At 39.2% G+C, this 24,452-nt stretch overlaps 1 protein-coding gene across 1 annotated transcript in view; it reads left to right on the top strand.

The window, feature by feature from the left end:
- ANXA10 (annexin A10) overlaps positions 1–23,223 on the top strand; it is a 34,864-nt gene extending 11,641 nt beyond the window's left edge. The window contains exons 3-12 of the mRNA XM_074993962.1: positions 1,414–1,508; positions 7,006–7,119; positions 10,823–10,913; positions 11,543–11,622; positions 12,824–12,877; positions 13,002–13,095; positions 14,423–14,518; positions 15,870–15,928; positions 18,925–19,047; positions 23,031–23,223. Coding sequence (XP_074850063.1) covers positions 1,414–1,508; positions 7,006–7,119; positions 10,823–10,913; positions 11,543–11,622; positions 12,824–12,877; positions 13,002–13,095; positions 14,423–14,518; positions 15,870–15,928; positions 18,925–19,047; positions 23,031–23,099 — 875 coding nt within the window. The 3' untranslated portion in view covers positions 23,100–23,223. The remainder of the gene's footprint in view (positions 1–1,413; positions 1,509–7,005; positions 7,120–10,822; positions 10,914–11,542; positions 11,623–12,823; positions 12,878–13,001; positions 13,096–14,422; positions 14,519–15,869; positions 15,929–18,924; positions 19,048–23,030) is intronic.
- Positions 23,224–24,452: the final 1,229 nt, after the last annotated feature.

Below are 24,452 nucleotides of genomic sequence, written 5' to 3'. Positions count from 1 at the left end.
CAAGAAGTTGAAATATCTCTTTTCTGCTATGCCAAGCACGTGCTGGATGCAGCAGAGACTCTGTTCCATTCACAGAAATGCATTAGTACTGTATTTGTGAGCTTTTAAAATTGGTCTTCTAATTATTATTGACTCATTTTGTCAATGCTTTTCTTTCATCACAGCGTCAGACCCATTTCACTGCTCAGTTTAAAGTGGTGAGACTTGACCAAGTATTCCCAGCACTGAAATCATATAACATTATATAATATAATCAGTGTAATTAAAATTCTAAGACTGAGTCTAAAATGCAAATCAGCAGAAACATTTTGCTCCACAGCAGATAGTCTGTGATTTTTGTTGCAATGGTTCTGAAATGTAGCCTTTCCCCAATGACCTTCAGTAATTCCAACACTATGTATGCTCCCACTCAGTGCATGAGCCAATGCACAAATATCAACTATAGTAATGGTTTGGTTTAATAACTGATGCATAACACAAGAATTTTTCCCTCATATAAAAAGAAGAAACAGCAACATAACAGCTGTTTCTTTTTACTTAAGAAAACACATTTTTCATGTTTTCAGCAGCAACAGTTCTTGTAGGTTTTATGCGCGCGCACACACACACACACACACACACACACACACAAAATTATATATTTAGCCAAATTTACCTGTTGAATCTCTACTAAAATCAATTTGACCTGAGACTGTCATTAAAAGGCCAAGCCACAGTAAATCATGAGGACATCTTTTTTGGAGATAAAAAGCAAAATAAATGAATTAATTGTGATTTTTATGTTTGAGTTATACTGATTACTGGTAAATTTAGCAGGTAGCTCTAGTCACCAGTCACAAGTTAATGATCATAGAAAACCCTCTTCCATTAAGTAACCCCTGGTCCTCATGCATTATTCAGAAATCAATATTAATAAATAATCCTTCTACAGCTACCACACACCATCTAACCAAGCATCTTATTCAGTAATTTTACAACCAATGGTTCCTCCATAAATAGCCATTCCATTACTGGAGATCAGCAACGCAAAGATGACAATTTAATCAGCCCTGTCACATACAAACTTTCCTATAAATTTTACCTGAGTGCCTAGTTCTCATTGATGAAAGCCTTCATCATATTTTACTGATGTTTTCAAGTCCATTCCCCTGGAGCGTATGGCAATGCATCTGACGATAATTCTGACTTCTTGACTATTTGTCCGTTGTACACTGGCAAGTGAAGGGTACATAAACATGATAAATATTATTGAGGTTTGGAAATACCAATCTGATATTAAGCTGTTGAGTTTTATTCTGCAAGAAATGTGGCTAATGCATTTGACAAAAACATGACATCTTGCATATGCTCTCCAAACAATAATAAATATAAGTAAAAGTTTAATTTAGGCATTTTGTCTTGTTTCCTTTACAGGTTGTGACAAGGACATGTTGATTGACATTCTAACACAGCGTTGCAATGCACAAAGACTTATGATTGCAGAAGCTTACAGGGATATGTATGGCAGGGTATGATGACATTATTTTCCCTATGTTCAGCCTTACAACTCTCCTGTACTTATCGCTCTTGGCTGTTTCTTCAGGGCATTTTCTGGAATCCAATCTCTGAAGCTATTTTACCACCTGACTAATGGACAACTGCTTAGTTATGTAACTAGCAATAGCTCTGCAGATTTTAGATTGTCATTTATCTTTTATATGACAGCTGGAATTAAACAGCTATTAAGACAAAGAAATAAGAAGGAAGCAAGATGGAAAGTGTCTTCTCCCACAGTTCACTTATTATGTTCCTCTGCTGATCTTACATAAATTCTTTGGAAATACCTCTGTCTTTCCCTCACCCCAGCATGGATGTTTTACTTAAATTCTTCATGCCACTGAATCCCCACTGCTACACTGGAAATAAGTTACCTCGTGCAGATACTGTGATATGTAAGTAATGTTCGTAAGAACTTGTATTAGACCATCCTGAAGTGAGAGGGCACAATTTTTGTGATAATACACCACCACCAGTTTTTACAGAGATACCTGTGTGTACATGCTTTTCAAATATCAGAAGGCAGGAGCTTGGGTAGTTTTTGTCTCCTGGTCAGATTCTAATATAAAATTATAATTAAATGTACTGAAACTGCCTATCATGAACAATAGCTTCCCTTACACATGCCAGAGGAGGCAATATTTCCTAGTGGATAGAGCAGTGACCTGGGCCTCTGTAGACCTGAGCTCTGTGCCCAGTCCTGTAACTGACCTGCTGGGTGCCTTTGGGCAAGAAAACATTTTTGGTCTGTGCTTCAGTTTCCACATTTGTAAAATCGGGATAATGATTCTGACTTTCTTTGTGAAGTGAATTGAAATCTACAGATGTAAAGGGCAATGCAAGGGTCAGATTTTCGTATTATAGATAAAAATACATGACTAATGAAAAATGCTCTGATTAAACAGGTCAGATTTCCTCTGAGCCATAACAGAAATAAGCCCAGTAGCTTAAATCCAATTTCCCAGAAATCTGGATCATCACGTCTCTCTCAGTCTGCAGCTCATCACAACCCTGAGAAAAGAAATGCTCCTTGGGCGGAGTCTTGACTTATAGTGGAGCTTTGGGGGCATAAGGAGACTTCAGGGAGGATGCTTTAAAGCAGACCTTAACTTTTCAATTTATTCCCTCCCTGATCCAAAAGAGCCCACATCTATTTTCTGAGACAATGAAGGGGCAAAAAAGGGCTGTTATTTATGGATTGAGGGGAATACTGGTCAAAATTTATTTTCATGTTTAGTTGGCTATTTTCCGGTTCGCAGGGAGAGGAGTGGGATTCTGATTTTGTCTGGATTATTATAGCTTTAATCAAAGGTGAAGAGGATGATTTTTTGTTATAAATCAGAATGAATAAATAACCACAGCTAAGCTATAGTTCCTCTCACCTTCCAACTTCTGTTGTTCTACTTACATTTAATTGCAAGCAGTAGAACATCAGTTTGTACATAAGAAGTGAATTACCTTATCTAGATATCTTAACTGTTTTCATACTTCTTACCACCTGAATATCTTATAGTCTTTAATTTGTTCAGCTTGAAAACACACCAGCAGCAGGGAAGCAGGTGGTGTCTGGGAGCCCCGACCAGATCTTCAGTGGGCATCTGGGGCTTAGCAGGTGACCACCAACAGCTAGGAAGCCCCAGCAGAGGGGCCAGCAGTGGCCAAGAAGCAGCAGTTGGGAGTCCTGGCATGGGCTGGGAAGCCACAGCTGGGTCATCAACAAGTGGACCAGCAGACAAGAGCCCTGCCAGACTGGGAGTGGAACCCCTGGCTGGGGTTGGCAGTTACAAGAGGGCCAACGGTGAGCCCAGGAGCACAGGCTGGTGGCTGGCAAGGGAGCATTGACCTCCCCGGGCCCAACAAACTACCTGGTTCAGGACAACTCACGTCCTGAGAGTGCTGGACCACGGAGGTCCAACCTGTACAACTGTATTAGTTGCCATTTAAAAAAAAGTTAGCTTTTGCCAGCACTTATTCAGTTACCATGAATTCCCGAAGTATCATGAAGACTGGTAATCTCAGAGAATGTGTGTGAAAATAGTTGGTAACTGAGGTTTAATGATTTCTGCTAGACCAGTTAGATTTCGAATTGAGTCAACAGCTTTAGAAAAATCAAACAATGTTCTAGATGCTGTAACAAGTTTTAACAGTATTTTATTAACAAAATAAGCTAATGTGGTCTAAGTTTTCTCATCTCAGGTATGTGCACAGTCCACAGCCAAAACCCCATAACCAGCATTTCTGTACATCAAGCGCTCCTCTGACATTTTTCTGGAACATTGCCTGCAACTGGAGCTACCGTTTTAATAAAATCAAAAGTTGATATTTTATATTACTGAACATTGGATAACTGGGATATAAACCTATATCATTTGGAGAAAGAACTGCCAGTTCTTATTTAGAGGGTAGAGTTGACATGATGTGGTTTAAGTTCTTCAGTATGAATAGAAGATAATTCCTGTCGTGTCTACTTAATTCAACAGTTGGGATTTTCATTTTAAAATCCTGAAAGAAACATTAAGAGTGCATCTACACTAGGAACTAACTTCGAAGTTAACTTCAAAGTTAGGCACTACTTTGAAATAGCCAGCAGAGTCTATACACATTTTCCCTTACTTCAAAGTTAAGTTAGGGATCCCAGCTTCGAAGTCCTTACTCCATTCCCAGGAATGGCGTAGTGCCCTACTACGAAGTTTAATTTCAAAGTTATTTTTGTAATGTAGACACAGCCTAAATAAAAGAACAGAGAATAGATTCCTCTAGGGCAAGTTCACATTAAATTTATTTTCTTTTTCCGAGAAATAGCTTCGTGGTTGTATAAAGGTGATGGCTGCAAGCCTCATGATAAGGGGGAACTGGAAATGTAAAAGGAGAATCTCCCCTTTCATTTACAAAGAACATATCTAGCCCCTTTTATAAATTATGGAACTACAGCTATCACATAGAACTGGAAGAGACCTTCAGGGGACATTGAATTCCGTCCCCTGCCCTCACAGCAGGACCTATCACCATCCCTGACAGATTTTTTTAACCTATTTGCCCCAGATCCCTATATGACCCTTGCCAGGACTGAGCTCACAACTCTGGGTTTACAAGGCCACTATGCTAACCACTGAGTTATTCCCCACCACTTGTAAACAAGTCACTCGTATTAAAAAGGAAAAGCAACTGGATTCTATTTCCACAACAACATATGTGGCGTTCAGAAGACTCTAAAGATACACAAATTAAGTCACTTTATGCCAACCTTACATACAGTGATATAGAAATGAGGATCAGTAATTAGTAACCATTTGGTTGAGGTAAGAAGCAAACATGCTAAGGCTCTGCCACTTTTCCCACATTCTCCCTCTCTCTTCCTCACCACATCTCTCAGAGGTCTAGTTCTCTCTCTCTCTCTCTCATGGGCTATGCTCAGCTTTAATATTTTGTTTTGATTTTTTTAATTCATTAAGCCAGTATATAGACAATAATATATCAACTTAATGTGTTTAGATGTCTATCCAGATCAATTTTTAATGTGATAGCTATTGAATTTTCATTAGCAATGTGTTCATATTGATACTAATATGAGTTACACACTGGAAAAGAGGACAAATTAAAAAGAGAAATGGATTAAAGCAAATGCTGAAGTTAAATACTCTGCCAAACTGGCTATGTGATGGCAGATGTAAATACAAACTTGGAGACTCTTTCTTACAATTGCCCTTTAAAAATTTCTCAGAGATACAATTGGAAAATGTTAATAATGACAACTGACATTTTTCTTTCGTTATTTTTCCACTACTTCTCTTCAGTCTACCGTGGTTCTGATTTGCAGGGGATAATTTTTAATTAGTCTCCATTTATATTACTAACCCATATTCCCACGAGTATGCTGCCAGCAGTAATATGTCTTAATGAATTAATTTCAATTCCCTGTGTGATTTAGTAGTTGCCAAATGTACCTAATGCACATTCAGGGAAGATTACATATTGTTTCTTTGTCATAAATTCATTTTTTTAATTTGTATGACTCCTTCCTCATTGCTACTCTGTTTACCAAATTAATTATACTCAGATACCCAGCGGTTGTCTTTAATTATTCTTATTCTGAGAAATAGAGAGGCTTTTCCATTAACTGTGTTCTTATTTTCAGTTATAGTTTTTCCACCATCCCCATGGATCTCTTGCTAATGAATATCTTCACCAGTCTTGGAACTGCAAGATGATGTACATTGGGGAGACTGGATGAGAACAGGGAAAGATAAACAGAGATAAAACCTTGCCTCACGCTGCCCTTCTCACCACCAGAGATAGCTTTCTTGCCATTTTAGATTCCTGAATAAGCTCCATCTTGTCTCCCTGGCACATGACTGAGGGATTTTGGATGAAAGATTTATTTTAATCAGCAAACACTGATTTGTCAAAACAGAAATGTTTTGTAAGAAGCAGTTAGGTTCAACAAAGTTTTGTCAAGAAAAGTTCATCAGATCCAAGGTGAAATGTCAGGGAGGAACAGGAGATTGTAATTCTGCGGTTATAGCTTGCCTCTGGCCTTTATAGCACAAAGGTTTGAGTTTAGTTTCGTTCGCTGAAGCCATTACATTTTGTATAAATAACTAAATGTTTCTTAAGAGTGAGTGATTGTCTCTCAGTGGCTAGATGTCTAACCAGAGATGGAGGTTACTGCCTGCTCAAATGAAGAGTTAATTATTTATGCAGACTGGAAGCACTCCAACAAGAGAGATTAAAAGTGTAGGAGAGCAGACTAGCTGATAGTTTGGTGGTTAGAACACATAGGTTACAAAAACTCAGGCTCCCTGTCTGCCTCAGTCAGATCATTCCAGGTGAATACCATAATCTCCATCCTAGAGCCTCTTATTTTTTAACTGAATAACTTGTAAAAGGTTTCAGTTTCATCCTGGATGTGGAAAGAGTCTATTTTCAAAATCTCAGAAAGATTCACAGGCTGTGAAAACTGTTTTCTGTCCAGCTCTACACAACAGTACAAACACATAAATTATGGTTGTGGTGACAACCCACTAAGATAAACTAAGCAAAAGAGGTTTCCATAGGCAAACCTAAGGGTCCAAGTTCATAAAGATTTGCATACATAAATTCAGGGAGAAAGTTCAAAGCAGATAGAAGACCCTTTCAAAATTTGGTCCCAAATGTCTTTCCTTACCTGTGTTGGTCTTTTCCTTTATATTTACACGAGGGTATGGGGATTTCACCTAGGTTCTGTTTAACCAGAAACAAGCATTGCTTTCTTTATGTACAAGTAGCTTTGTTCATGTTATAAACAAAGATATTCACACATTTGAGAAGAGTTTTTGTGACTTTACTGTAGCCACCATCCACAACGCAGGGCTCAGCTTTTGATTATCTCACAAAAATCACTGCTGGTTTTTATTTTTACTGCTTCCTGTGGCTAATATTCCATTGTACAGCATGAGTTCCTCAATAAGCCTGATTATCTTTGTTTCCAAGGATTTGATTATGGACCTGAAAGAGAATCTCTCACACCACTTCAAAGATGTTATGGTTGGCCTGATGTATTCACCTGCCTCTTATGATGCCCATGAGCTATGGCATGCAATGAAGGTAAACATCTAACTCAAAAATACTTGGACTGTACCTCACAGGCACTGATTACAGCAAGTCCCATCTACTGCATAGATTCTTTGACATACTGCGGTATGAAAAACTGTTAAAAGGCAATTTCTCAGTTTAATGAGAGAAGAAACATACAATACTGTACAATTTACATGTATTGCTACATTAAAGGCAATATAAATAATATTCTAGCCCAGTAGTTCTCAAATTGTGGGTTGTGACCCCCAAAGTGTGCTGCAACTCCATTTTAATAGGGTCACCAGGGCTGGAATTAGATATGCTGGTGCCCAGGGCTAAAGCCAAAGCCTCCACCCCACGAGGACTCAAGGTTTGGTTTGTCTTGGGTGACAAGGATCAGATTACAAGTCCCTTAACTGAGGCTGAAGCCCTTGGTTTTATGCCTCCTCTCCCTACTCCCCCGCCCACATACCACTTCCCTGAGGCAGCAAGACTCAAACTTTGGTTCTGCCTCTGGAGTCATGTAATAATTTTTGTTTTCAGAAGGAGGTTGCAGTGCAATTAAGTTTGAGAAACCTTGTTCTAGCTTTACAAAATACAGCACTCATTTATCAGATGTCTATAACCAGATAACAGAAGAAAATAATATATTTTTGCAGTATGGTTTGTAAAGTACAATATAAGCTCCTGATTTAGCAAACACTTATGCATGTTCTGAGATATGTTCCAAGTGGTTCCACTGACTATTTCTCATGAGACAATGCACGTACATGTGCATGAGACTAAGCATAAGCATTTGCCAGATCTGCACCCTGATATCTACCTTATTCCCATTATTAAGGCTAAAAAAGAGTTTATTTTATTAAACAGTCTTTGCCAGCAAATAAAACAAGTACCAAATTTATCATTTTTAACAGTGGATATCAAGGTACTTTTAGAGCCACTAATATTTTTTATCAAAACAAAAAGCAGTCAAGTAGCACTTTAACGATGAGCACAATAATTTATTAGGTGAGCTTTCGTGGGACAGACCCACGTCTTCAGACCATAGCCATACCAGAACAAACTCAATATTTAAGGCACAGAGAACCAAAAACAGTAATCATGGAGGACAAATCAGAAAAAAATGATCAAGGTGAGCAAATCGGGGGGGGTAAGGTCAAGAATTAGATTAAGCCAAGTATGCAAATGAGCCCCCATAGCGACTCAGAAAATTCCCATCCCGGATCAAACCACATGTTAATGTGCCAAATTTGAATAGAAAAGACAGCTCGGCTACTTCTCTTTGAATAGCAGTGCGAAAATTTTTTTCAGTAACACGCATGCTCTTAAGTCATTAACAGAATGCCCCATTCCATTAAAATGTTGACTAACTGGTTTGTGGATCTGGAGTGTTTTGATGTCTGTTTTGTGCCCATTAACCCTTTGTCTAAGGGAGTTAGAAGTCTGTCCAATATACAAAGCATCTGGGCATTGTTGGCACATGATGGCATATATGATGTTACTACAGGAGCATGAGAAAGTGCCCGTGATTCTGTGAGTAACCTGGTTACGTCCAGTGATGGTATTTGCAGAGAAGATATGTGGACAAAGCTGGCAGTGGGCTTTGTTGCAAGGAAAGGGTCCAGGACTGGTATTCCTGAGGTATAGACTGTGGCTGTTAGTGAGGATCCTCATGAGGTTGGGAGGTTGTCTGTAGGAGAGAACAGGCATGTCACCCAGGGCCTTCCGGAGTGTGGCATCCTGATTAAGGATAGGTTGTAGGTCTTTAATAATTCGTTGCAGTGATTTGAGTTGGGGGCTGTAGGTGATGACCAGTGGTGTTCTGTTCTGGGCTTTTTTTGGGCCAATCTTGGAGTAGCTGGTCTCTGGGTATTCGTCTGGCCCTGTCGATTTGTTTTTTTACTTCTCCTGGTGGGTAATTCAGGTTTATGAATATTTGGTAAAGATCTTGTAGTTTTTGGTCTCTGTCAGTCGGATCAGAGCAAATGCAATTGTATCTAAGAGCTTGACTGTAAACAATGGATCTAGTTATGTGTGCAGGATGGAAACTAGAAGGGTGTAGGGAAGACGAGCGATCAGTAGGTTTTCAGTACAGTGTGGTAGTGATCAGGCCATCCTTGATTAGTACTGTAGTGTCCAGAAAATGTATCTCTTGCGTGGAGTAATCGAGGCTTAAGTTGATGGTGGGGTGTGGGTTAATGGGCACAAAACAGACATCAAAACACTCCAGATCCACAAACCAGTTAGTCAACATTTTAATGGAATGGAGAATTCTGTTAATGACTTAAGAGCATGCGTGTTACTGAAAAAAAAATTTCGCACCACTATTCAAAGAGAAGTAGCCGAGCTGTCTTTTATATTCAAATTCCGCACAATAACACGTGGTTTGAACCGAGATGGGAATTTTCTGAGTCACTATAGGGGCTCGTCTGCATACTTGGCTTAATCTAATTCTTGACCTTTCCCCCCCCTGCCAACCACTCCACTCTCTGATTTGTTCACCTTGATCATTTTTTTCTGATTTGTCCTCCTTGATTACTGTTTTTGGTTCTCTGTGCCTTAAATATTGAGTCTGTTCTGGTATGGCTATGGTCTGAAGAAGTGGGCCTGTCCCACAAAAGCTCACCTAATCAATTATTTTGCTAGTCGTTAAAGTGCTACTTGACTGCTTTTTGTTTTGATAGTATATAGACTAGCACAGCTCCCTCTCTGCTGATATTTTTAATGATGATGAGCAGTGAAAAGTCTCAGAGTTAGTCTGTTAGTCCTGGGACCTTAGAGAAGAGCAAATTTATTAATCTGTTAATCTCTAAGGTGCAACAGGACTGCTTGTTATTGGTTTGCAGTGAGAGTATTATAGCCAATCAGTAGCATCAGAAATACTATTTATCATTTTTTACCAGGACTGGCAAAACTAGAATTTTTCTGCATTTGAATTAAGTTTGTGGTTTTTTACACTCTTCTCTGTTAATCTTTGGCTCAATATGCTTAAAACATAACACATACATAACTCTGCAGAACTGATGCCTTACATATTCATCTCCTGTTCTAAATGCAGAATGTTCATTACCATTAGTGAGACCTGTACACATCAAAAGCACTTTATGTACAAACTGAAGTCAACAACATTGTGGGGAAATGTAATGAATTGAAATCCTATGTGGTGTGACAATATAGAAACACTCCATGTAAAAAGCAAGTACTGCTGTAAACATTGCAAAATGTACTTGTCAGTAATTCCAAAAAAGAGAAACTGGAAGCAGAGCATGTTATTGATGTTCAAATACATTTCAGGTTGTCTTAACCTCTAGTACAATGAGGAACAGCATGAATATTACATGGATTAAATTCTTTACAAAGCCCAGGAATTTAAAAGGGTTTTATTGCTCCCTAAGGAGGGAATTCACCACAGTACAGTTTCGCTTTTGTAGGGCATTGTCTCACTCTTCATGTTGCCTTAGCATAAGGACACCTCATATGCTTAATGTTAAGTGTAAGTGTGGGAGGTTCAGCTCTAGCACTAATAATACTGAAACTAAACAGCAAACCTGAAAAGACCAAAATCAGTACCCTTATTCATAGGGAAAGGACCCATAAAAATAACCCATGAACTCTAACAGAGACTAGCAGTTTTTCATTGTCTTTGATGAGCAGAACACATTGTATTGGAAGCCATTGCCTCTACTCAAAATAACCGTACTTGTTTCCTTTCTTTTTTTTTTTCCTCCAGGGAGCAGACATGGAAGAGAACTGTCTAATTGATATATTAGCCTCAAGATCAAATGGGGAGATATTCCAAATGAAAGAAGCCTACTTAATGCGTATTGTTGTATTTTATTTTAATTTAAATTTATAGTAGCATATCCTGCAAGGGTGGAATTTTGACAGTCAGGATTCTGTGATCTCTCAGCCCAACCATGGATATTTCTGGACAAAGCTTTTGGAGGACAAACAACCCCCAACCAAACAACCAAACAACCAAACAAAACCCTGTCTTTCCTTTAAAGATTTAAAAGAGTTCTTAGGGTTTTTTTTTTTTTGGGGGGGGGTGTTTATTCATGTAGAATTGGTTAAATAGCTGTAAGAGAGAGAACAAACAGACAACCACTCAAAAGACAAAACAAACGAACATTGGATTTTCAAACGCGCGTAAGTAATTAGCTGGGTTAGATACCTAACCTGCTTAAACTCTTGTGAAAATCCTTTTGAAGAGCTGTCCTACATGATTAAGCCCTTTTAGTGCTAATTAATTGATTAAAAGTGTTTAAAAATCATATATTTTTATCCTAGTTACTCATCACTATCTGAAAATCTTCACTAATATATGCAGAGAATGTTTGGGCTCGTCTACACAAGCCCCCTCCTTCGAAGGGGGCTAGTGTAGACAAGCCCTTTGTGTGTTCTACAAATTACTTGTTTAAAAGAAGTTTGTTATGGTTTGTACCTCCAGAATACAACAATGATCTTCCACAAGATATCTATTCTGAGACTTCAGGACACTTCAGAGACATGCTTATGAACCTTGCTCAGGTACTGTACAAACTACAAATAGATGTTACATTTTTTTTTAAAAATGCAGAACCACCCTCTAATATTGTTGAACGAGCTTCAGATTTTAAGTCATCTACAGTTAAGACTGAGCGTGGATTAAATGTGGGTGAAAAGAAGCAGTAGAAAAAAAATTATCTTGGCACTCAGAACTTCATTCTTCGTTCTGTGCATATTCTTTGCAATTTAAATAAAATGTGAATTAACATATTTCACAAGCGAGAGCTGAGAATTGGTCATTGCAGTAGTGAGACAATACATAATTTTAATCCTTACTTTTACTGTTGTAGCAGAATGATTGTCAACTCCAAACTAAATTGTTCCAAAAACATACCACTAAGGCAATGATTAAGTTCTGTCTGAGAACGATGACTCCTGTAACCTGGGCTTATTTGTATCCTTACACTGTAATTATGATTAAAAAGAGTTATTCTATAAGACTTTTCTTTGTTATCACTCAATATTTTTGATCCAACTGTATTTATTAATTCATATCTGCTTGGGCTGCAGAACTGCAAAGCCAAAAGAGCTTTGGGAGAATAGTTTTCTTTTTGGCTCATATATCATCCAACTTGTCAGGCAAACTTCAATTCTGTGTCTTAATTATGGATGGTGATGGTAATGTAAAGTGTAAAGCAAATTGATCACTATTTGATATGGCAGTTTGGACAGCGAGAAAAACGTGTGGCTTTTTTTTTCTTGTAAAAAATAGCAGTTATATGAAGATGTCAGTGAATGATAATCTAGCCTGGAGACACAAATATGTCATTCATGCAGTTATTTTCTACATCATAACCATATGATATAACTTTATAAACATGTCTGTTTTCTAGTTATTCACTAGCTTTTCCTTTATGTAACCAAAGGGTTAATTGAAAATGTGCTGTAATTGGGAATCCAACTGTATCCACCTCTACTGCTACTTCCTGTTATCACTCCCATCATGATACTAGAACTCCTTCACCCGAAGGAATGGGTGACGTTGAGAGACTCATAGCAATTCCCAATGTCACCATTAGACTATTTTAGGGCTGTATAGACCAGCTTTATCAAGCACCGTTCTATGTAAAATCCTGGAATGGATACCTCAGTCAAGGAAAAGTAATACTATATAAAGATCATTTCATTCTCTTTTGGTTGTTTTAGAAGAACTAATAGAGGACACTGTTGTAACATTTTACAGGGAACACGGGAGGAAGGATATGCAGATCCTGGTACGGCTGCTCAGGGTGCAATGGTAACTACAACCTGCTGTTAATTTCTCAAAAATTACTAAAAACAAAAACATATCTGTTTAAAAGCCTTATTTAAAGGGATTTAGGACTGATGAGGTTTTTCATCTTGTTATTTTACTGCATTAGGTCCTATGGGAAGCATGTCAGCAGAAAACAGCGGAACACAAAAACATGCTGCAAATGATCCTATGCAACAAGAGCTACCAGCAGTTGTGGATGGGTAATTATCTTCACTCAGGCATCCCACTACTCGGTATCAGGATACAACATGGAAAGGGAAAGCACGGCTTACAGCAGAAACAGGCATAGCTGTAACTAGGCATACAGAAGTTGAATTCACAAACCAATACTCGGGTTCCAGTGCAGGCTGAAATGGGAGCACAAAGAACACAGGCTCAGGCTCCTAAAATTCCAAGTGAAGGTAACAAGAGTTGTGGTGTACAAGGAATAGAAACAAAGCTGAACCCAGCGTAGAATACATAATGTCAAAAATGCGCCATAGAGTTACACCTCAGACACCTTCTTAAACTGTTTAAGAAAACGGGCACAGTTTGCAGCAGCACCGAGCTACCTAGTAGTGCTGGCAATAGGGGTGCCGAGAGAGCTGCTGCATCTCTGATTTGAAATAGTAATAACAAACTCCAAATACATGGTTTCCATGGTCAGTGCTTCCACTATAAAAACTGTTCCAGCACCCCTGGAGTTCACCCTCAATTCATCTGGTGGGAGTGAGTCAGAAGTGCATTGAAGCCACCTTTTTATCTCCACTTTTCCCAGTCTTGGTGGGCAGCCCAGGGCCAAATATCCTCCCTCCCAGCAAAGCCAACCAAACAAGCAATATCTTCTTGATAGAACTGATTGGAACGGTTTTGATTACACATATTTTTGTCAAACCATGGTGTTCCTTCAAAGCTGATATATTTTGCAGAAACATGTCAGTTTTGAGATTTTTCAGCAGGAAGGCGTCTGAGGTCAGTACTGACTCCCCAGTTGTGCACATGTAGAAAGAGAGTGAGATGAATCAAAAAACCTCATCTTCAGAATCCACGAATGGACATTTTGACCAATTCCATGTTTTGAAAATGTTCAAAAGGTTTTGGTTTTGTTCCAGTGTCGAATGAGAACAAATCTCAAAATGGAATTGTCATACTCCAGGAACAGTTGATAGCACAAAGATTGCTGTTGCTCTAACTTACTTCAGCGTGCAATGCTCTCTTGGAGGTTATTATATCAGCAGGGATATGCAGGATCATACTCCTAACCACAGTCCACCTCATGGGGGGCTGGAGGTAGTTGTTAGCATAGACCAGTCTATGCAATTCCTCCCTCTCGAAATCCCATGCCAAGAAATTGCCAAGTGTCCTTTTAAGGCATCTCTCCAGCTGCTTTGCCTTGAGTATTGAGTTGAGAATCTGTCCCAATCTCTTATTTTAGAAAGTGTCATCTTGAAGTAAGCTATGTCTCAAAAGTAAACAGTACTAAAACTACTGGGAATAGTTTCTATTCTTAATACAGAACATAAATAAACGTATTCATTTCTTTCTAAGTTTTTCAGGAGTTCCAAAACATCTCTGGACAAGATATAGTAGATGCAATTAATGAATGTTATGATGGATATTTCCAAGAACTACTGGTAGCAATAGGTAAAACTATTATTTTAAACTCGTAATAACTTCTTAATAAATAGACAGCATCTGATCCATTAAAAGATGCAAATATAAGCTTTTCATGCTATTCTCCCTGCTAATTTATTTTCATACTGGTGTAGAAACTTTGAACATTTGGAACAAAAGTCACCCAACAAATCTAAGGCTACACAGAAGCAAGGGTATTTGAAGTGCGTTGTCAGTTCAGGTTCAATGCTGAAAATGTGAATCCCTGGATTCACTGAGGAAAACAGGATTCTGCTTCTGGTTTTGCTGCAAACTTCCTGTGTGATCCTGGGCAAGTCCATTAGGCACTGATTGTGCTCACACTGAAACAAATGGTAAAACTGCCATGACTTCAGAGGTGTAGGATCAAGCTCCTAAACTCTGTGCCTCAGTTTTCCCATGTGTAAAATAATGGTAACCCTGGGTTGCATGTAATGGAGGCTGGATGAGGCTAAGGTTCCCAAAACATTTGTTAATGCTTCCAACCATGGCCTTGGTGGCTGTCTGGCCCTGGGGCTCAGACTTTTCCCGGAAACCAGGGATTGGGGCAGTTCAGGTGGGAAGGCTGGTGGGCCTGAAGGGGCCCTGGTATGCAGGCAGGGGTTCAGGGTGTCTCCAATGGCTGGCTCAGTTCCATCCAGCTCCATTGGCAAACCTGGGGTTCCTCTAGCCCTGGCAAATGAGAACTGGGGGGGCAGAAAGAGGGCTAACCTCCCTGAATGGGGAAGGCGTTCACATGTCTCCCATAATGGTAATAATACTTTTGTACCTCACAAAGAACTCATGTGGCTAATTTCATTAAAGCTTGTGAGGCCCTTACATAGTATAGTAAGGAATAAATAGTAGATTATTACATCTGAAAAATAAAATGATGTATTTAAAACCAGCAGCATCTTTAGTATGAGCCACAGGTAAAGCTGCACTGCCTATGGAGCAAGGCCCACAGTCTCTACAAAAATAGGGAAGCCACTTGCAGGTGGCCTGAGATTAGAACCATATAACCTACAACTTCACTAGCAATTCTTTTAAGCTGAAAATTTTGCCATCTCCCAGTGAATGAGTATTATTAGCAAACCTCCATCAGGAACACTACAGACAGAAGGGACAGTGTGACCCATAGCCATGTATCGTGCAAAGTGAGAAAGTTTCTAGCACATAAACTTGTGTCATTTCAACACAATAAGCATCCTCAAGATCACATGAATACACTGTTGATAGTGGGTGACAGGAAAAGGAATTGGATGTATTTTCAGGCACCTAAAACAATTATAACCACACATAAAAAATATGTTGTACAGTTTCTGGAAGTCTAATGTTTTCCTTTTCTCCACATCTCTCCTAGTTCTCTGTGTTCGAGATAAACCTTCCTATTTTGCATATAGGCTTTACAATGCAATCCACGTAAGTAGTACTATTCTTTCACATATTTTAAACAACTATTTTATCTTCTCTGTGTTGAATTGTTTAGCTCATTTGTTTTAAAGGGGTTAGGGTTTTGATCACATCCACTTCTTAAGTGTTGCTTGCTTGTTTTAAAAATCTTGGTAATTCTATCAATTTCAAAGCCATTGTTCTTTAGCAACAGCTAAGCATTACATGTGAAAGCAGGAAGTTTCACATTTAAATTCTTTTAACTCTACCTGTTCAGTAATTGCACTGACTTTTGAAAACTGGACACCATCATTTTGTAAGGACTGCATCTCCCCCTGCTGTGCAAAACTCAAAGAGCACTTTTAATTCAACACCATTTATTTTATGTGACTGTCTGCTGTACAGCTTTATTAAGCACCACCGTGAATGGCATAATACAAACAATATAGTGTGAAAATACCAATTGTCATATTTTACATATGCAAATCCTAATATTTATGCATATTAGCTAAAAAATAACCAGGTGTGACCGTGAATATTGCATAGAGGTAAACATGTCATGCCTGTGCTTTTCTTCATATTGTATGCTGGTGCCATATAAAGTATTCATGACAAAATTTAAAATGTTCAGAACCTGAGCATTTTCATATTATTTCAAATTCAAAATTGATTCTATTTTCATAAATTGGCTGAGCTAAACCAGGATCATTTTGAGTGAAATGTGGCATTTTGTACTTATTTCTTATTTTCACAATCAGATTAGATTTCTGAGAAAATGCACTATGTAAAATTGCAGTCAAATTGAATTAAATGTAAATAAAATCTGTTTCCCCCTTGAGCTAGTGATTTATGTTAATTAAATGTTTTCTGAAATTATTTGCTTGTGGTAGTAGTAAACGATTTAAAAGAATATTCCATTCCAGAGTGTATTAATCAGACTGTGTCAAACTTTCGTCAGATTTCTATGTAAAATATTGCATGATTAGCCTCACTCTGGTAAGAAAACTTTTAATGTACAAAACTAGTGTTTGCATAAAATGCACAATGGGTTGTTAGAAAAATTTTTGTGTACCCACTATTTATGAATCTAATCCTGAAAAATGCAGTTTTCTGAGTATCCCTTATTACATTATTCTGGTAGGTTCCAGTATAAATAGCTAACTCAATCTGCCACCTTTAAATGGGGCAACATTTATAATAAGTAAATATTTTCCCTGCAATCTGCAAAGAAAAACTGTTTGGATTAATCAAAACGAAAAGCAGTCCTATAGCACTTTAAAGACTAACGGCTTAATTTATTAGGTGATGAGCTTTCATGGGGCAAACCTACTTCTTCAGATCTGAGAAATTCTGAAAAATATAACTGAGGCAAAGAGAATTTAACAGAAAGATAGAAAAATGAAGTAAAAACTGATGAATCATCTTGATAGGACAGAAGGTGTAGAGGGGAAGTGGGGAGAAAAATAGTTTCTGCAAGTGTCCATGAAGTTAAGGGGCTGCCTGGGATCACTACAAATATCAAAGGTGGGAAAACTGCCCTTGAAATGCATAAAGTAATTGCTATCTTTGTTAAGGCCAAGGTGGAAAGTATCAAACTTGAGAATGAACTCCAAGTCAGATGTCTCCCATTGTAATCTGGTGTTAAAGTCTCTTTGCTTTAGAATGCAGGCTTTTAAGTGTTGGATGCTATCACCTGTGAGATCAGTGGTTCCCAAACTTTTCAGCATCATGCCCCCCCTTTTGATTTTTGAGAAATCTTCAACCCCCCCACCTCTTCTTTACCATCATCCAACCCCCTTTTAACAAAAAATTCAATTTTAATTTACAATAAACACAAAAACTTGATATAAAATGTTATTTACAATTAAAAATTAAGAAAAAATAGTTTTCCTTGGCCCCTTGCAGATGCCTGGTGCAGCCCCAGTTGGCCAGCTGCCAAAGCTGCCCGCGCCAGCTGCCCCGCCCTCCTGAGACCTTTGCTGCCAGAGCCACCTGCCCAAGCCCCACACCACCGGGGCCAGCCACTTGAGCTGCCCACCCAAGCCCTTCCCCTCCCACAAAGCCAGGCACCACCAGCTCCCCGCTCTTACTCCATCCACATTCCCCTTACCAGAGCTAGGCAACCCCCAGCCCACATCTAACCCCATCCTCCTCCCCATGCCCACACTCACTCATCTTTGCATGTGGGTCTTCGTCAGCTGCCTGCTTCTGCATCGGGTCACCCAAGTAAAATGGCAGGGGCTGAGAGCCAGAAGCAAAGGCCAGCTCTTTCTTTGGGTGGGGGGAATGATGGGGAGGCTGGGTTGCCTCAAACCCCACCCCCCCTCGGAATTTCTTCATGCCCCCCAGTTTGGGAAACCGTGTGCTGATTGAAACAGTGACAGATTTATGTGTACTCAGATTCCTAATGTTACTGTCCAGTAGATGTCACCATTACTTCAGAAGTGTCCTGAAGAAGGGCTCTGTGTGAGCTTGGAAGCTTGTCTCTCTCATCAAGAGAACTTGGTTCACCCACCTTCTCTCTCACTATTCCTCAGTGAAGAATCTAAGTAACTGAACAGCTCCTGTGATTCATGGTTAGCTACAAAGCATAAGACTTTCAAACCACTGGTTAGAATCTGATTGCTGTTCAGTGACCTGTGTGGAAAAGGATGGTGATTACAGTTTAGTCTTAAGTGGGCAAATTGCACGTAGCAAGGGCCACCTTCCCATCTGGCATTCTTCTTGAAAGTCTCCACAAAAAAAGCTAATGACAATTCCACAAAGCACTTAAGTGTGTGCTTTAAAAAAATAGTAAATACTGTTCATTCGTAAGATAACATTTTTGAGGGATACAGATTTTATCTCGTTTCACACAGTAACAGAGCATACATGAGACAGCTCAGTAAAGCAAAACCTCTGTACAACTCTAACTTCTCTCAAATTCAACATACATGTCTTGATGGCCTAATTAATTTGTTTGTCTGCACATAATATTCAGAAAGATAGACTCAGCCAAGTTTCTTCATATCTTTCTCCTCTTTCAGGAGTTTGGATTCCATAATAAAACTATTATCAGGATTCTGATTGCCAGAAGTGAAATAGATCTGATGAATATAAGACAACGATACAAGGAGAGATATGGGAAATCTCTGTTTCATGATATCAAAGTAAGCCACTATATAATTTTGCATGCACACAGTATCTAGTTCAATAGCAGAGTTTAATACATTCAAATAAGAGTTATAACAATAAGAGTTGAATTAATTCTGAAACCTAATCTAACCATGTAATACAAAGGCAGAAGTAACTAATATGTTAACTCAGCATGTTACGTTAGTGTCTCTGACTACTTTCAGTAAATAAGCATTAATACTTTCCACTAAATTCTAATCTCACTCTCATATTAGAGCCCTGATTCTGTCTCTCTGGTAGCATCAAGGGGACAGAACCATGGGCTGGGGGAATAATTTGCATAAAGCTGTTCCCCTGCTGGTGTAGACCTTGTTGAACAGCTCTGTGGTCTTCCTGAAGAACCCGGTCATTTGGGGTTGTGCCCAGTGTCACTTTGGAGAGGAAAGTAGTTTGGCCCGAGCCTTCTCTGTTCTTGCTATTCTCAGCTGTGGAGCCATCCACAGTTGGTCATACAAGTTTACTGAAGTGATGTAAACTGACCTCTGCAGTTTCTTTGCCTGTGGTATGCATCTTTTGTTAATTATGTGATTAATCTAATCTTGCTTTTAAGCATTCAGCTGTCCTTGCTACATCCACTAGAAAACACAGTACCAGCACCATGTATTACTTGAGAGAATTTTATTACTTAGTCCCATTCAATCCACCCTAAACAATGCTTCACCACCCCCAAGGCCTTCTCCATTAGGCGCTCTTTCATTACTGCAATTAAAGTGGATCGCAGACAAACTGATAGCAGGATCGGCATGGATTTGTTTCCATCTTTAAGTTTATAAACTTATGCTGGGTTTACACAGAGGGGTATTGCCGGCAGCTTCATGCTAATGAGCAGTCTCACAATTGCAAACGGCTGCTCATTAGGATAAATGCGCAGCTAATTAGTATAGCTGCTGGCAGAAGCTGTTGTCAGCAGTAAACAGGCCATGTAGACATGCCTCTCTGCCAGCAAAACCCCCCTCTGCCACCAGCCCCTTATACCTGTGAAAGGCCATTTGCAATTGCGAGACTGCTCATTAGCATGAAGGTGCTGGCTATACCGCTCTGTGTAGCCCCAGCCTTATTGTTTTGGAGCTGAATTTTCACTTCCTAGTGCACATTTTTTCCTCTAATAAAACAAACAAAATCATGCATTACTGGTACTCAGGTACTACTGGGAACAATTCTAATGAACACGTACAATGAATCTGAGCCAATCTCACCTAAGTTTTGCCATTAACCTCAATAAGAGCAGAGCAGCATTAGTGTCTGCAAGATCTGATCCCTTATTTAATTTTCAGTTATGTTCTTGAAAACATAATCAGCCAGATTTTCATTAGATTTACAGTGCAGCTGTCAAGACATTGAAAAAATTAATCACAATTAATCACACAATTAAAAAAACTATCAAAATTAATTGTGTGATTATTCACACTCTTAAACAATAATAAAATTCAAATACCACTTATTTCAGTATTTTGGATATCTTATACATTTTCAAATATGTCAATCTCAATTTTATGTGAAGAACACATGGACACGAACAGTGTGGTGGTGATCACTTTATATGTATTTTTATTACAAATGTTTGTGCTGTAAAAAAATAAGTATTTCTCAATTCTCCTAATACAAGTACTGGAATGAAATCTCTATCAGCAAGTTGAATTTACAAATATAGAATCATGCATTCATTCAAAAATAAAATAATATAAACTTTAGATCAGGATTGCGGAACCAGTCCTTTATGACTGAGATCCCAGGCTGACCTAATTGAATCAGAAGTGCGGAAACTTTAAAATGCCCCAAGGAGTCCTCCAAGCAGCATAGAAGGGTTAGGGTACCTTCAAGACACTTGCTCAGCCAGGCTACCAGCACATGCATCCCAGCAGCCAGGGGACGGTTCCCTGTGCCATTCACTGCTCTGTGTCCTACCCCAACCTCCTGCCCATGTCATCTGCACCCCGTGCCCATCTCCCTATCCCCGATGCACACCCTAACCCGGCTGCCCACCTCAAACTCCAGCCCTTGTCCCGGCAGGGTTTGCCCCAACACCCAAGCTGCCCCTTACCATAGCCTCACACTGGAGGTGTGTGGGATGTGGGAATGGGGCTCCCACAGGCATCTGGTCAGGTGCAAAGTCCTTCCTGTTCTCCTACTCAACAGGAAGCCCTCTCACCATCACCCCGGGGTGGGACTGGGAGAGCAATCGTGGCCGGGGCTGCCAATCATGTACCACCGTTCTCCCACCTGCTCACAGTTATAGCAGCCAGGGACACACACTGTAATCCTCTGCCTCCGACATTGCTTGTTTGCCTCTCTGCACAAAGCAGCTTTCAAACTCGACATCTACCCTCAGACAGGGGAGAGACCCAGGCTTCCAGACATTGCTGGAGCTGATCCCCCATCCCTTGAGATCTATCTTCCAGAGGTCAATTTAGCACACCTTGTGGGGTTGTGCTAACTTGAATGATTAGGGCACCACCACTAACCCTCAGTACTCCCTGCATTCATGAAGAGTAAAGGAAGTTGACAGGAGATTTATTTCTGTCAACCTCCTGCTGTGGGGACAATGGCAGAAAACTGATTAAAGAAATGTTGACGCCAGCTATGCAATTCTCGTAGCTTGAGTTGCGCATCTTAAACTGATTTTTTCTCCTAATGTATATTTCCCTAAATATTCATGATGCTTGAGGATCTCAGGCCCATGTAACTCACACCTATGCCCAAGGAGTTTAGCCAAAATGTAGTTAACACATTATTTGTAATGAGTGTCATCGGCATAGAAGCTTGTCCTGTTGAATGTTGGACAAAGCATGAAAGCATATACAGATGTTTAACATATTTGATAATGCTGCCTACAAAAGTACATGTGAATGCCCATTCTCATTTTCAGGGAACATTGTAACTAAGAAGCTGACTGAATTATTGCCTGTGAATATAAACAAACTTGCTTGTCTTAGTGGTTGGTTGAACAGGAAGTAGAACTGAGTGACATTGTAGGATCTGATATTTTACACCACTTTGGTTTTGAGTGCAGTTATGTAATACAATAATATACATTGGCAAGTTCTTCTTTCATGAGAGATTGCATTATAATAGTTGTATTACATGAAAAATACTATTTACTTTATCATTTTACAGTGCAAATATGTGTGATAAAAATAATATAAAGTGAGCACTTTATATTTTGTACTATGTAGTAATTGAAATCAATATATTTGATAATATAGGAAAACATCCAAAATATTTTAAAAAATTCAATCGGTATTCTATTGCATAATAATGTGATTGAGACTGTGATTAATCATGCTTAATATTTTTAATCATTATTAATTCTTATGAGTTAACTGTGATTAACCAGCAACCCCTAATTTACAGTGATGTAGATCCAGAATATCTCTAATGATTTCAGTTTATGGGGGTCAGTGGAGAAGCTCTAGCTCTGTCTTGCTGTAATCAAAATCTGTGCTACTGTCTGTATTTGAATTTTTTACATAGCAACCACAAGAAAGAGCTATTTTTCTTGTATTGTCAGTTGCATATCTTCAGACTGTCATGAACTGCATTGCTGAATTCTTGCACAATTATTCAGTGGTATAATATCCATTCCAGTGTTTTATGTTTTTTTAATGTTTCATTACAAAATACCTAGGATCAAGATTTTCAAAACTAATAAGTGAATTTTCAGGGCCCAATCTGAGAAATATTAAAATGATCTGATTTTCTGAAAGAGATGAGCAGCCATCTTTTGAAAAAAATCAGATCTTGTAGGTATCGCGGGTTGTCCTCTCACCCCCAAAAATGAGACATTCAAAATTGCTTATAACTTTTCAACATCTTGGTCTAAAATTTTTATAAAATAATTGATAGTCTTGTGAAAATTCCACAACTTCTCAAATGCCCTCCAACCCCTAATAGGGAGCTGTGAGGTGGGAGGACAGAGAGTTGAAAAATTACAATCACTAAAAGATTTTTTCCTTTGCAGCATTTTGCTTCAGGACATTATGAAACAGCCTTACTTGCCATCTGTGCTGGTGATACTGAAGATTATTAAAGGAGGAAGATAATTCATTTTGAAATCTGATCTGTTTTTAGTAGAAATCCAAACCATGCATATTTCTATGTAACTATTGATTATTCTTGTACTATATAAATAAAAGTGGGGCAAATCAATGCTAGATATGTCTAACTTTAAATCTTTTTGTAACCAAGACGTACAAAGTTCTTTGGTCAGAAACATGATTTTTCTGAACTTGTGAAAAATTCTGTTACTGGAACTGTATTATCTAATGTAAAATTAACACAATTCTATTTAATTAAATGTATGTGTGTTAGTTTACAGACCCCACACTAATTCTAAGAGAATGATGGAGCAGTATTGAAAAAAGAAGGCCCTGCTCCTCTGCAGCAGCAAAGCATGCTTCAAAGGGAGGACCTGTTTAAAAGAGGACATTGATACTCAGGGAGAGTGAGCTTGTGTCTACACTACGAAATAAATTCAAATTTAATTCAGTTAGCTCAATTTTAGCACGACTGCCTTCACTGCAAATACCATTAGCTCGATTTAGGGTGCACTAATCTCAAGTTTACAAAATCGCAGTTACCTGATCGGTATAGTGTCAAGGTTGAAGTCAGAAGTTCGATTAAAAGCAAGTGTGGAAGCACCACATATTAAAAGCAAATTTATTAGTCTCCAGAGGTGTCCTGAATGTAACCCATAATGCCCGTCTCAGTGCTCCACTCTGGCCGGCATTCTCCAGTAGCAAGAAGACCATGAATTTCCAAATAGGAGCAGCGAGACTTTAGCTGTGGGCTCATGTTAGTATGAGAGCCTGAGAAATATCTTTCTTTCCTTCTTTGCTATTAGCACTGAGTGCATCTACCCTTCCAAACAGCCCTGCAGGGAGTTGCGGCTCTGTCTGTACACTTGTTATTTTCTTCTCCACTGCCTGGCACCAGCCCGTGCTCTGCCGTAACATGTGTCAAGGGGTCGTGCTTGTATAACATGCCAAGAAACTTCTTGTCAGCAGTTTACATTTGTGTGTGAACCCCCTGCCCTCTACCACAGGAGCCACACAGTCTGCGTCTTTCCCGCCCTCAGCCGCATCATGTGGATAGCTGTTAGCAGATGGCCAAGGATGTTTGGTGAGGTGCCAGCTATGCCCGCTTTATACCATCCGTGACTTTAACCGTTAGGACGCACTGTCCCTTCACGGCGGGCAGCCCGGGCTAGGCTGACGGATGCCCCAAGATCCTAAACACCCGTGACTTTAACTGCTAGAGCTCAGAGCCCCTTCGCAGTGGGCAGTCAACACTGACTGACAGGTGCCCCAATGGCAGCACTAAGAGCCTTTCCATACCCGTGACTTTAACTGCTAGAGCTCAGAGCCCCTTCGCAGTGGGCAGT

The sequence above is a fragment of the Carettochelys insculpta genome, chromosome 4, assembly GCF_033958435.1.
Source record: "Carettochelys insculpta isolate YL-2023 chromosome 4, ASM3395843v1, whole genome shotgun sequence".
NCBI classification, from domain to species: domain Eukaryota; kingdom Metazoa; phylum Chordata; order Testudines; family Carettochelyidae; genus Carettochelys; species Carettochelys insculpta.
This window is presented reverse-complemented; position numbering and strand designations above follow the sequence as displayed.